The following is a 12,532-nucleotide window of genomic DNA, read 5'->3' on the forward strand; positions in this document are numbered from 1 at the left end:
CATCCGAGGTCCTGAGATGTGGTTGCCTCATACCCAGCTTTACAGACAGGCACTCTGCAAGGCACAGGCTCAGGTCCAGGGCTGGACTGTCACCAGAGCTGCGTCTGCAACAGCTAATGCACTTCCGCAACCCAAGCAGCTCAAGTCCCAAAGCGTTACCTCCAACAGCTAGAGGAAAAACCATTTCTTTCTCTTCTCTTTCATTGAGACTATGAATGTGAAACTAGGCTAAAGAACTGTTTTGTTGGTGTTGCTGTTTCATAGAAATGTCGCAATGACCAAGTTACCCAGCCTGTCAGGAAAGATAACTACAAACAGCCCCAACCCAGCAAGGGATTCCACTATTCAGGAACAGAAACAGAGAGCCCAGGCTTTGGTAATTCGACAGTACCAGGGTGAAAGACTTTCCCAACCGACATGGTCACGTAGCCATTCTCCTTGAAGTACTGGGGGATGGTGGAAAAATTCCCCGAGTGTACTCTCCAGTAGGAATTGAAGTCATACAGGCGGGTGGTGTCAGGCCTCCTTCCGGTGAGGAAGGACACTCGACTTGGTGCGCACACGGCTTGCTGTTAGGGAGCAGAAGCAAATGTCAACATCATCACAGCCAAATGTATCTGCAGTCTTCAAGGTAACTAAGCAACCCCCCTAGGTCCTCAGCAACCGCCAGGCAGCTGAGTCATGCAGATCTCCAGGCTAACCAGTGGGATTTGGGCCTCCCCCAGGTACTAGAGATTATTGTCTTCTGAACAAAGGAAGACAGTCATCAGGCTTTCCAAACAGCAGGCATAGTCTCCACCCAAGGAGGAGAGGAGCCTTGCAGGTACAAGCTTCCTTTTAAGTGGAGAACAGGTTAGCCTAGGCCTCCATTTTCCAAGCTCTGCTTCCCTCTTTCAAGATCATCTCTAGGGCAGCAACATTCAACTCCCTGCTGTGTATACACAAAGAGACACTTACCCACACCAAAAGGTTCCCAAACATACCTGTGCAAAGGCATTCTGAAAGAGAATGCTGTGGGATGCCAGCTGGTCAATGTTTGGGGACCTCACTAGCTTATCACCATAACAGCCCAGGGAGGGGCGAAGATCATCCACAATGATCAGAAGGACATTCAGAGCATCTGCACAGGAGGGAGGGGCTTTGGTTACATCACATGCCCTGACAATGAAACCCCACCACCACCACCATCAAGGTAATGAGAAGATCAAGGCTGGCCCCAGTTCCTTAACAGTCCATCTAGAGAGGAGCAACCAGGGCTCTGCTTCAGCTAAGGTCAGCATCTTATGTGTCAGCCATGTCTTCACACCTAGATGAAGAAGAAAGACAGGGACTTGGGGAGGGAGGTGGGGGGATGAAAGAACGAAGAGAAGGTATAGAGGAGACAGATGAAAAATGGAAAGACAGTTAAATGAAGGAAGGACAGATAGAAGGGAGGGAGAAGGAAGGAAAAGACAGATGGAAGGAGGGAGGGAGAGACGGGGGGAGGGAGGGGGATGGAAGGAAAAGGATGGACTGCTAGACAGATGGACTGTGCACCGCACCAGTGGATGGGCCCACACCCATGTGAGTATGAGAAGCACAAACTGAACTCAGTGGGTTATAAAAACAAAAAGAGGACGTGAAGTTGAGGGGGGTGGAGTTAGGGGGGAGGAATAGGGGTGAGACAAAAATATATGTCGCATGCACTTATGAAATTCTTCAAAAATTAATGAAAAAAGAAAGATGGGATGATGGAGAAAAACATGATGGGACAGAAAGGAGGGGAAGAGGTAGGAAGGAGGAATGATGAAAGATTAATGCCAGCTGAACAGATGGAAGGAAGGAAAAGATGGCTAGAGGGTAAGCAGGAATAAAATGGGGGGGGGTGAATGAAGGAGGCGAAAAAAAGAACGTAGGATGGATGGAAGAAGAAACATCGGCAGAGACAGAGACAGAGTTGGACAGGGCAAAGAACGAGCAATTGGCACCTGTAGCAGAGTTGCCTTGAGCTGCGGACTCCAGGGCGAAGCAGAAGGAGCCTACCAACAAGCTGAAGCCAAGAAGGCGCCAGTCAGGCGGCGGCGGCGGCAGCGGCGACATTGCTGCTTTGTTGCAACCTTGAAGAAAAGTGGCTTCGGGTTACAACTAGACCATTGGGTAGCTGTCGCCGCCGCCGCCGCAGCTCCAACAGACGCAAACAGAGAAAACTGCGTGACACCACAGCCTCAGGCCCAAAGACCCAGGCGCAGGCCCGCACTTGCGCAACTGCCCCCAGCTCCTCCCTCTAGAGGGTGGAGTCTGTGGTTACAGAGGTACGTGGGCATAATCAGCCATAGTGGGCGGGACCTTAACCGGAAGCACAGGGGCTGTGGCTTTTCCAGAGCACCTTTTACGAAGCGGTGACAGGACTCTTGATGTTGTGAGGGTTTTGCTATTGAACTAGTTTCTTGCTTTTTCCGTGATGGTTCTGTGCCTTTTAGCTGTAACTCCAATCTTACCCTTATCTCTCTATAAATGTTAATTTTCCTTGCTGCCCATTTTCCGAAGAAGCCCCTTGAAAACTTCCATCCTATACCTAAAAGGACCTTTTTCCCCTATTTATCAGTTAAACAAATCCTTATTAAACACTGCATACACACACACACACACACACACACACACACACACACACACACGCAAATACAATGGGCGCTGTTGGTGCTGGAGTTCTCAGTTCGTGCTCTGATTGAACTTAAAATAAACTTATAGAACGTTCCTGGGCGTTCCTGATCTGGACAAAATAAAACTGGGAGGATCTTATTATTTTATATGAGGTTGTCTAGGCAGAGCTTCACTGGTAAAGAGATAGCTAAACAAACGTGAGAAGGAAAGGACAAGCCACTTGATGTCTGTATAAAGAGGGACCAGCAATTAATGGAGCATAGTTAAGAGTGATGGCAGCTGGAGCCAGAGAGAAGAAGAGCACCAGAGAGAAGAGCAGAAATAGGCACAGTGACTGGGAATTGAACTCCTGTGGCAACAATTATTCCCTATTCATTTTGGACTGAAGACCAAGAAGGACTCTGTGTCCTATCTCTACCAAATGGAACTTCTGAAAAACTAGACCCTCTATCTATGAGTCATCCCTAACCCCTCTCTGCCCATAAAATAATCTAGCATTTGTTAGTGCAGAAACATTGATATTGTGGCATTTTACCCTCCAGGCAACATGTTAAACCAAGGGCAATAGTTTCTTCTCATATCAACACTTTGTGCTTATGCTACTAATATTTCCATTACTGTTCAAAACTGAAAAGTCTGAAAGCCTAAAACAAAGCCATTCATCAGGAAATGGGGGACAGTGGGTGTCTCCATGAGGGGCACGCCTCTTTAGGAGTTAGCCAGAGCATGCTTATCAAATGGCCATCAAAACATGCAGTCTAAATAACCCCATGGTGAATGAGAGATAAGAAGCAAAAGCCACATGTGGTTCCTACTTCTAAAAATGTCTGCAGTTCTTTGGTAGACTCTTCAGGTTCACAAGCAAGTTTTCTGAGCACTCTGACATCTAGCTTTAGGGTAGGACGAAACATAAGGAATAAGAATATTGAAGACATCCTCAGTCTTTTCCACAATCATGGCCATGGTTCAGTTTCAAATAGAAGCACAGCTGCAGCTGATATTGCAACCAGAGAAACGTAGAAGCCAAAAATACAGAAGAGGATGGCAATGGTAGCATAGGAGAAATGAAAGTCAAAGCTATGGGATGACACACAGTCTGGCTTAAGGAACACAAAGTGGCCCTAATTGGTTGTAGACTCTCTCTGGCCTTGAATGGTTCCTACTACTGAAAAGTCAAAACTCGTGTTTTCTAAGAACTGAAATATTTATTTCAACAGACAAAATATGAAATGTCCTCCATCATCTACATTCATGTTTTATTTCATTGAACATTTTTAAGGAAATCACATAACTTCACTAAAATCGAAAATGTTTAACTGAAATCATCATAAAATCAGGCCTCTAGGGGCTGAAGACAATGGTTAAGAGCACTTGCGCTCCTGCAGAGGACCCGGGGCAGCTTCCCAGTGCCCACATAATGACTCACATCCACCCATAACACCATTTTCAGGGGATCTGGAACCCTTTTCTCATTTCTGCAGGCAGCAGTCACACATGTGGCACACATACATACATGCAGGTAAAACATTTGTACTCATAAAATGACACAAATAACTTTAAAACAGGAAAAGGTCAACACTCCTGTATAGGTCAATGCCTGCATGAGATTTAATAAACAAATCCAAATAAAACAAGAAATTCTCTCTATAAAATTTATACAAAAATATTAAACAAATTTCTAGAATGTTAAATAATTTGTGACTGACTCCCTTCCAATTTAAATTAATAATCCCAATGCATGCTGCAAAATATTATTTTAAAATATATTATTTGTTTATGTTGTAAAACATTTGTTCTAATGATGCAAAGATATGTTGCATTCTTTTATGTTGCATTTGTTTAACTCTGTGAAGCTGTGATTCTTTGCCTGGGTAAAACACCTGATGGTCTAACAAAGAGCTGAATGGCCAATAAATAGGCAGGAGAAAGGATAGGAGGGACTGGCAGGCAAAGAGAATAAGTAAGAGGGAAAAAGAAAGAGGATAGAGGAGCAAGAGAACAAGGGGAGGAGGGCATCAGGGGCCAGCCGCCCAGCCAGCCGCCCAGCCAGCCATGGAGTAAGAGTGAAAGTATGATATTCAGAAGTAATAGAAAGGGAAAAGCCCAAAAACAAAAGGTAGATGGGATAATCTAAATTCAGAAAAGCTGGCTAGAAATAAGTCAAGCTAAGGTTGGACCTTTGTAAATAATAATAAGCCTATATGTATGGTTTATTTGGGAGCTGGATGGTGGACCTTCCAAAAAAGACAAAAAGTAAAACAACCAACGAGAAACACATGCATTTATTATCTCTTGCTGTGGATTGATTTCATCAGAAAGCTGACTCCAGAGGCTGGAGAGATGGCTCAGTGATTAATAGCATTTACTCTGCAAGCATAAGTACTGGATTTCATATGCTAAAACTGAAGTAAAATCTTTACAAGATCCCCAAGCACATCTGTAACTCTGTCACTGAGGAGAGTAGAGAGAGCAGAGACACCAGCATCACTGGGACTTGCTGAATACCAGCCTAACTGAAAAACAAATTAAAACAAAAAAGGAGCTCCAGGTTCACTGATAGACTTTGTCTCAAAGGAACAATTCAAAGAGTAATAGAAAGAGACACCCAATATCTCTGGCCTCTAAGCATAGGCACATATGCATTTTCTCTCACACACATGTATGTATACTTCACACATCCTATCACTCACTCTCAAAAAAGCAGGAAAAACAGAAAACTGACTCTAAAGTTAAATATGCATGATGTTTGCTATGTAGTACCATCAGAAGGAACATTTGTGGAAAGAAAGGAGAATAACAAGAATCGACACCAGAATCAGTTGAGTCATGATATATATGATCACTTTCCATAATCAAGAGTTTAAAATATGCACATAGAAATAGGAAGAAATAAATGAACTATAATCTCATGTATCACAACAGGTAGTCAGCAGACAACATCTAAAGCTGAAATAAGACAAAATAACAGTATAGATATAGACACAGAATTTAGATAGAAATAAAGTCTCAAAACTGATGTGAGAAACATTTAAAATGAAAAGTATGGTTTAAAGAAGTAGAAAGAATGACCTTCATTTATTCTATATGCCAAATGTGTTACCTTAGTATGCGGTGAATTATTGACCCTGAAAAGATACATTGAAATCCTAACACTCAACACCTCAAAATATTATCATTATTTGAAAAGACAGTCTTTACAGAGGTAACCAAGTTAAAGTACAGTAGTTCCTGATCCAATATGATTAGTATCCTTATAAAATGTAAAAGATTAGGAAGTTATTGAGCTGGCTGTCAGTGAAGTGCTTGAAGAATAAATGGACATGAATTCAACCCCCAGCACCCACGTAAAAAGCCAGGCACAGCAGAGAACACCTGTAGTCCCAGTGTTGGGGAGTCAGATACAGGAGGATTCCTAAGATTCACTAGCCACTTACTCTTGGCCAGTTGGTGAGCTCTGGGGTCACTGAGACCCTGTCTCAAAAAATAAGGTGGAGAACATTCGAGTAAGATACAACATGTCAACCACTGGGTTCCACATGCACACGTGCAGGCACATCCACACAAAAACACACAATACATACACAAACACAAAAATATGAGAGCCAGGTTGAACACAAATACACATAAAGAGATATACATGTACCAGGCCGTGGTGGTGCACACCTTTAATCCTGGCACTCTGGAGGCAGAGGCATATGAATCTCTGAGTTTGAGGCCACCCTGGTCTACAGAGTGAGTTCCAGGACAGCCAGGGCTACACAGGGGAACCCTGGTTCAAAAAACCAAGAGAGAAAGAGAGGTATATGTGAAGAAAGCAAAATGAATTGCTGCACCTAAAGAATGTCAGAGACATTGGAGACACAAGACGCTAGGAGCATGCAAGAAATGATCCTTCCCACATCGGTTTCAGAGAGTAGAGTCAGCTGATATTTGAATTTAAGAGTTCTGCCCTCCAGAATGGTGAGGCACAATTGTCTAAGCCACACAATTTGTAGCACAAGTACTTTAACACAACAGTCTTAGAAAACAAACACAACTTTAAAAGCAACTTAAGCTTAAGACAATCGATGGTAACCTGGGCCTAGAGGTATGGGCCTGTGATTGTACTTACTCAGGTGGCTGTGGCAGGGGCAGTGCAAGTGCAAGGCAGCTGGGGAACTGACCTAGAGCCTATCTAGAGGAGGGAATGCAGCCTAGTGGTAGTGGTAGTGAACCAGCCTAGCAAGTGCAAGGCGCAGGGTTCAATCCATACTACTGCAAAATAAACAAACAAGACCCGCATAGGACAATCTTAGCCAGCCCTTAGAGGCAGTACACATTTATACTGTCTTCCTCACACTAACCTTGGTCCAAGCTGCATTGCCTTATAATAACACCCAGACATACTTCTTGAAGGCATGGGAAAATTAAGCAGCCTTCATATGATTTTATATTATCAAGGATTCACAGGGGCATATTCAAGGCACCTATGTATCAGAGCTATGCTCATGTACTGCAAAAGACAATTCTGAGACTCCAGGAAATTTCTGAGATACTACACAGATAGGGGCTACAAGTCCTCTTGCCCTTAGACCACTACTGTACCCCCACCTATGATTCTGTCTCAAGGGCAACAAGAGACAGAACACATGAGTCTGCCATGTGGCAGGGTGTGGCTATTGTATGTGTTTATGTGGATGTGCTTGCAAGTGTGCATGTGCAGCCCAGGGGTTGATATGTTAGATCTTATTGAAATATTCTCCACATTATTGTTTTTATCTTTCTAGCAGTTCCAATCTTCCAGAATGCCTTTGTCCAGGCATATACATATTGCCAGGGCTGGATGTGTGCCTTCTCTTGAAAGTACGAATTAGGGGCCCTCCAGCCAATTCTAGGTGCTGCTCACTGCTCTAGACACCTCCATGAAAGAAAGAAGAAAGCACAATGTACAGAAAACTGTAGCGTTTGAAAGCCTCTTCTCCACTCATAAGATGAAATCTTTGAAGACAATTCAAGTTTTTATTTCTTTAGTTACCAGGGCTCATTGGATGGCTCTTTGAGATAGGCTTCCACTCACTGCTGTATCCCTGTTTGCATTGTTTGGTAGACTTCAAGGACTCACAAGAATAAGAAGCATGATGCTGGAGAAAAAAAATAATGACAGCTTGAATTTTGCAGGAAAATGGGTGGAGCTAAAAAACATTATTTTAAATGAGGTAACCCAGACACAGAAAGAGAATTATCACATGTACTCACTCATAGGTGGTTTTTAAACATAAAGCAAATAAAACCAGCCTACAAACCAAAATCCCAAAGAACTTAGACAACAATGCAGACACTATGAGAGACTTACATAGATCTAATCTACATGAGAAGTAGAAAGTAGAAAAGACAGGATCTCCTGAGTAAATTGGGAGCATAGGGACCTTGGGGAAGGGTTGAAGTGGAAAGGGGAAGGCAGGGAGGGGAGCATAGAAAAATGTAGAGCTCAATAAATATCAATAAAAAAATAAGCATGAGCCGGGCGGTGGTGGCGCACGCCTTTAATCCCAGCACTCGGGAGGCAGAGGCAGGCGGATCTCAGTGAGTTCGAGACCAGCCTGGTCTACAGGACTAGTTCCAGGACAGGCTCCAAAACCACAGAGAAACCCTGGCTCGAAAAAAAAAAAAAATAAGCATGATGCTGGACTGGAGAGATGGCTCAGAGGTTAAGAGCACTGGCTGCTCTTCCAGAGGTCCTAAATTAAATTCCCACCAGGCATCTATAATGAGATCTGGTGCCCTCTTCTAGCCTGCAGACCTACACAGAGGCAAAAAGTTGTATACATAATAAATATGTAAATCTCTTTTAAAAACAAAAAAAAGCACGATGCTAGCAACCTCCATGAGAGTGAATAGCCCAGTGTGCGTACCCAGCCTGTAAGGACACTCATTCTGGAGTAAGAAGGGCAGGGGTAGACTCTGTGAACACTTGAAATTATGTCTCCTATTGGAATATAACATTCATTGCACTAGCCAAGTATGCTGAGGAGGCAGCTCAGTGTTCCAAGGACTGGCGCTGTGAAGATACACAAGGAAGCAGTGCGACTCTCCTCTCCTGCTGTCTGGAAACTGTGAATCTGTGCATGGACATATCCGGGTCACATGATTTGTGGCAGCTCGGCCTGCCCTTGGCTTCAGAGGACAGTGAAAGTAAACTGCATCAGGACCAGACTTTTACCTTGTCTTCCTTCCCGAAAGGTGCATGTGCAGCCCATGGAACAGGAGCAGACAGACTAGGGCTGCACCACTCAGCAGTCCTGACCTTTGCCTAGCAACCACTCCCATTCACACACATGTCAAGTAGCTTCTGAGATGAACAGCTCCTGCAAAAGGCCACACACACGCTTGCTTGCTTCTGGCGTGCACATCACCTTCCCAGTGGCCCTTCATTTCACTCTCCCCACGTTCAGTACAGATCTCACCACTCTCCTCCCTCCTCCTTTCCGAGCCCACTTTCCCCTCATGATTGGTTCAGCCAGCTCAGCTTCTGGTGGGCCAGCTGTTTGGAGCAGGCAAGCCCAAGGGCTGCCAGACTAAAGCAGAGATTCTAAATGTATCCACCAGAGGGCGCCAATGGGCAGATGTTCAGCTATTAACACTGAAAGGCAACAGATTTCCTTACTTTGTGAAACATAAGCTCAAAACCAAATATTTAAGCTTCAAATGCCCCACCAGATCTTTTGAAGTATGTCACTGTCACTAAGTGAGCAGGCTCCCTCTGTCGCCATTGCATTCTATTTTGTCTGAATGGAGGGGCTTTTCTGGTCACCTCCCTTTACTCTCTAACGTTGACCCAGGAAGGGTTCTGAATTTCCAAACTGACCTGTCTTCCTAAAGCTTCTCAGGGAAGGGCAGACACAAAGAAGCTGTTGTGGAATGCAGACCTCTGGGCAGAGCATGGCTATCATCTCCCCTTCACCACTGCGGCTGTGTCTGTTTGCCAAGGTTGGGATTCTGAGCACTCATTCACAGGAGTGGGGGCTGGGCTCATCTGATCCTCTCCTCAGACTAGAGTCACTTACTCCCTCTTGCCACCCCTCCCAGCTGTGTGTGGTCTCAGGAGGTTCTAGAGCATGTAGGTGGTGAAAAGTTAATAAAGAGAAGACCCCATCTTTGAAGCTTTGGGGAAGTTGCCATTCACGTTAGGTTGGGAGTTTTTAGGATGTAGCTGTTTGTGGGTCATCTATACTCCTGTGAGGAGATCGAGTAAAGTCATTGCAATCTAGAGAACTCCCAAAATATCAACCACGGGGTGTCCCAGAGTCTAATCTTCCAGGATGTCTTTGCCCAAGTTCATGCAGATTGACAGGCCTGGCTGTGTTCCTCCTCTTGCAAGTAAGAATTGGGGGCCGTCTAGCTAATTCTAGGGGGTTCTCACTGCTCTAGACACTTCCATGAAAGAAGGAAGCACAATGTACAGAAAACTGTAGCTTGGGAAAGTGTCTTGTCTGCTCATAAGAAGGTTTGTAGCTAGAGCTGAAGAGATGGCACAGCAGGTGAGTACCTCCTGCTCTTCCAGAGGACCTGGGTTTGGGTCTGAGGACACACAGCAGACAGCTCTCAACTACCTGCACATTCAGCTTCAGGGAAAGCCCTCTCTGTGCTGGCCTCCAAGGAGAGCAACACACCTGTGACATACATACACAAAACATGCACACACACACACAGACACACACACTAAGTACAAATCAACCTTAAAAGAAGAGAAAGTTAGTACCTGTGAGCTTTCCCCTCTTCCTCAAGTGAATGAAGGCTGTGGCCTGACCCTGACACACTCAAGATGGGCCTGCTCAGGTTTCTCCCAGAAACGGGAACTGCCTTGAGCTTCAGAATGTCACTGTGGGTTTGCTGACTGACCTGTGAATGGGTAAAAGTGAGCTGCGTGGGCCATAGTGGCCTTCCTCGCTGAGCCTTTGCTCAGGTGGACTCTCAAGACCATTGCCCTCTGAGCACACCTTGGGACGGCATCACTTAGCAGGGTTCAGCTTGTGCTGGTTAAAGATACTGATTTCTGCCTTCCCTTTGCAACACGCAGCAAGTAGATAAAGCCCAAATCCCTCCATTTGGCTTTAATATCTGCATGGCTGAGCTGCCAGGTTGTTGCTGAGGACATGTGAAAGTTGCTCCGTTGCATTCCAGGCTGCAGAGGTATTTTTCTGTGGTGACATTCACCCGTTTCTGCTCCCTAACAACTAGCAGTCTGTACACTATGCCATATATCCCTCCTCCCCGGCAGGCAGCTGACCCCACCTGCCTCCTGGAGGTGGGTGTAGGAAAAGCCTCTATGCCGCCCTGCCGCTCAGGTGGATCCACTAAATGACTGTGTGGGTTGAAAAAAATCTCCCTGCTGCTGCTCTATACCCAAAGTCTCTGTTCCTGGTTTTTGTGACTGAGTGCTGGGATCCTTTGCTGGTTATAACCCTGTTTGCAGCAAGCTCTTCCGTCCAGCTGGATGCCTTTCTGTTCAGTGATGCCCTTTAAAAAAGAAAGAAAAGAAAAAATACCACTTTTCCACCTGACTTTTGGTTCACCGTGAAAGCGCCAAGAGGTAGGAAGGGCTTAGACTCATTTAGAAGCTGTAGTGGTGCTTTAGGGTCCTTCTGCTTCTTGGTTGCGTCGGGGAGGGCTCTAATTGTGGGAAGAAATGCTGGATGTAAGTTCAGTTTGGGGGCCTGACTCTTTGCCATGTTTATGCTCTACCTGTAAAGTATGGGTGAGGAGGAGACATGTGAGGACCTCACATGGGGCCCAAAATATTGTGTGTACTTGATATCCATCCAGTGAAAGGGCTAAGTTTGGGGTGCTACTGTCCACTCTGTGAGTAAGATCAGAAAGTGGAGTGTATGTGTGTGTGTGTGTGTGTGTGTGTGTGTGTGTATGTGTGTATGCACAAGATGTCACGAATCTAGGCACAAGAGATGAACCCTTTTACAACAGCCTCCGGTGGCTCAAATTCCTCTTTAACTTATGCTTATTTGGCCATTCTGGGCTGTCTATCCTTACTCCAGGACTCTGGAGCAGGAGCCAGCAAACTTGGGAACTTCCTGCCCAGGAATTCCAACTTTCGACCTTCCTGCTCTTTAATCAGCCTGTTTAGGAGCTCAGGAACCCGGGATCTTACATATTGGCTCCGAGCTCAAACAATGTACACTGACGAGTGAAAATATTGCTGCAGCTGAGAGCTAGGAACAGCAGCTGTCTACTAAATGTTTGTTGTGTGCCGGCATTTGTGTTGGGCCCAGGATTTGGTTTTGCATGGTGACAGGCACCGCACCAGGACTGGCCAAGTCATGCAGGCCCGGAGTGGCACTGGCAGCTTGGCTGATATACTTTATGAACCTGTCCATGCACCTCACTCCTGAATTCCAGTATTAACTCCCGTGCTCCCACGGCTGGCTTCTCTTACTTTCCTGGACCCTGGGCTTCTCAACTCACAACCTCTTAGCTTCCTGCCAGATGAGAATAAATCGAATCCTCTGCTAATGCTCCAGGACCTCACTGAAAACGCACTCAACTTTGTGGTTCAATGCTGCCTTACTCTCCTGGAGAGAGAGAAAGAGAGAGCGAGACAGAGACAGAGACAGAGAGAGAGAGAGAGAGAGAGAGAGAGAGAGAGAGAGAGAGAGAGAGAGAAGAGAGAGAGCGAGACAGAGACAGAGAGAGAGAAAGAGAGAGCGAGACAGAGACAGAGAGAGAGAAAGAGAGAGAGACAGGAGACAGAGATAGAGACAGAGACAGAGACAGAGAGGGCTGCCCCTCACCCAGTCTGCTTGACTGATCTATGGACTCTACATCACTTAACACCCCCTTTCTAAACACAGCTTACAACAACCCTCAAATATCCACAATGTCACGATCTCTCATCTGATCG

The 12,532-nt window shown here is 45.4% G+C and overlaps 1 protein-coding gene across 3 annotated transcripts in view; it reads right to left on the reverse strand.

Annotated features, from left to right (window-relative positions):
* Positions 1-12,532, reverse strand: part of Ids (iduronate 2-sulfatase) — a 49,939-nt gene that overhangs the window by 26,885 nt on the left and 10,522 nt on the right. The window contains exons 1-4 of one of the 3 annotated variants that reach the window (XM_041640955.1): positions 10,379-10,398; positions 1,968-2,096; positions 984-1,120; positions 392-569 (exon numbers count right to left, since the gene is read on the reverse strand). In XM_041640955.1, the coding sequence (XP_041496889.1) occupies positions 392-569; positions 984-1,120; positions 1,968-2,079 (427 nt within the window). In that variant the 5' untranslated portion in view covers positions 2,080-2,096; positions 10,379-10,398. Of the gene's footprint in view, positions 1-391; positions 570-983; positions 1,121-1,967; positions 2,237-10,378; positions 10,399-12,532 lie in introns of those variants that run through there. The other 2 variants (XM_041640954.1, XM_041640956.1) reach the window with 2 other exon arrangements.

The sequence above is a fragment of the Microtus oregoni genome, unplaced genomic scaffold (assembly GCF_018167655.1).
Source record: "Microtus oregoni isolate MIOR12 unplaced genomic scaffold, Mior012 000067F_000, whole genome shotgun sequence".
In the NCBI taxonomy this organism is placed as follows: domain Eukaryota; kingdom Metazoa; phylum Chordata; class Mammalia; order Rodentia; family Cricetidae; genus Microtus; species Microtus oregoni.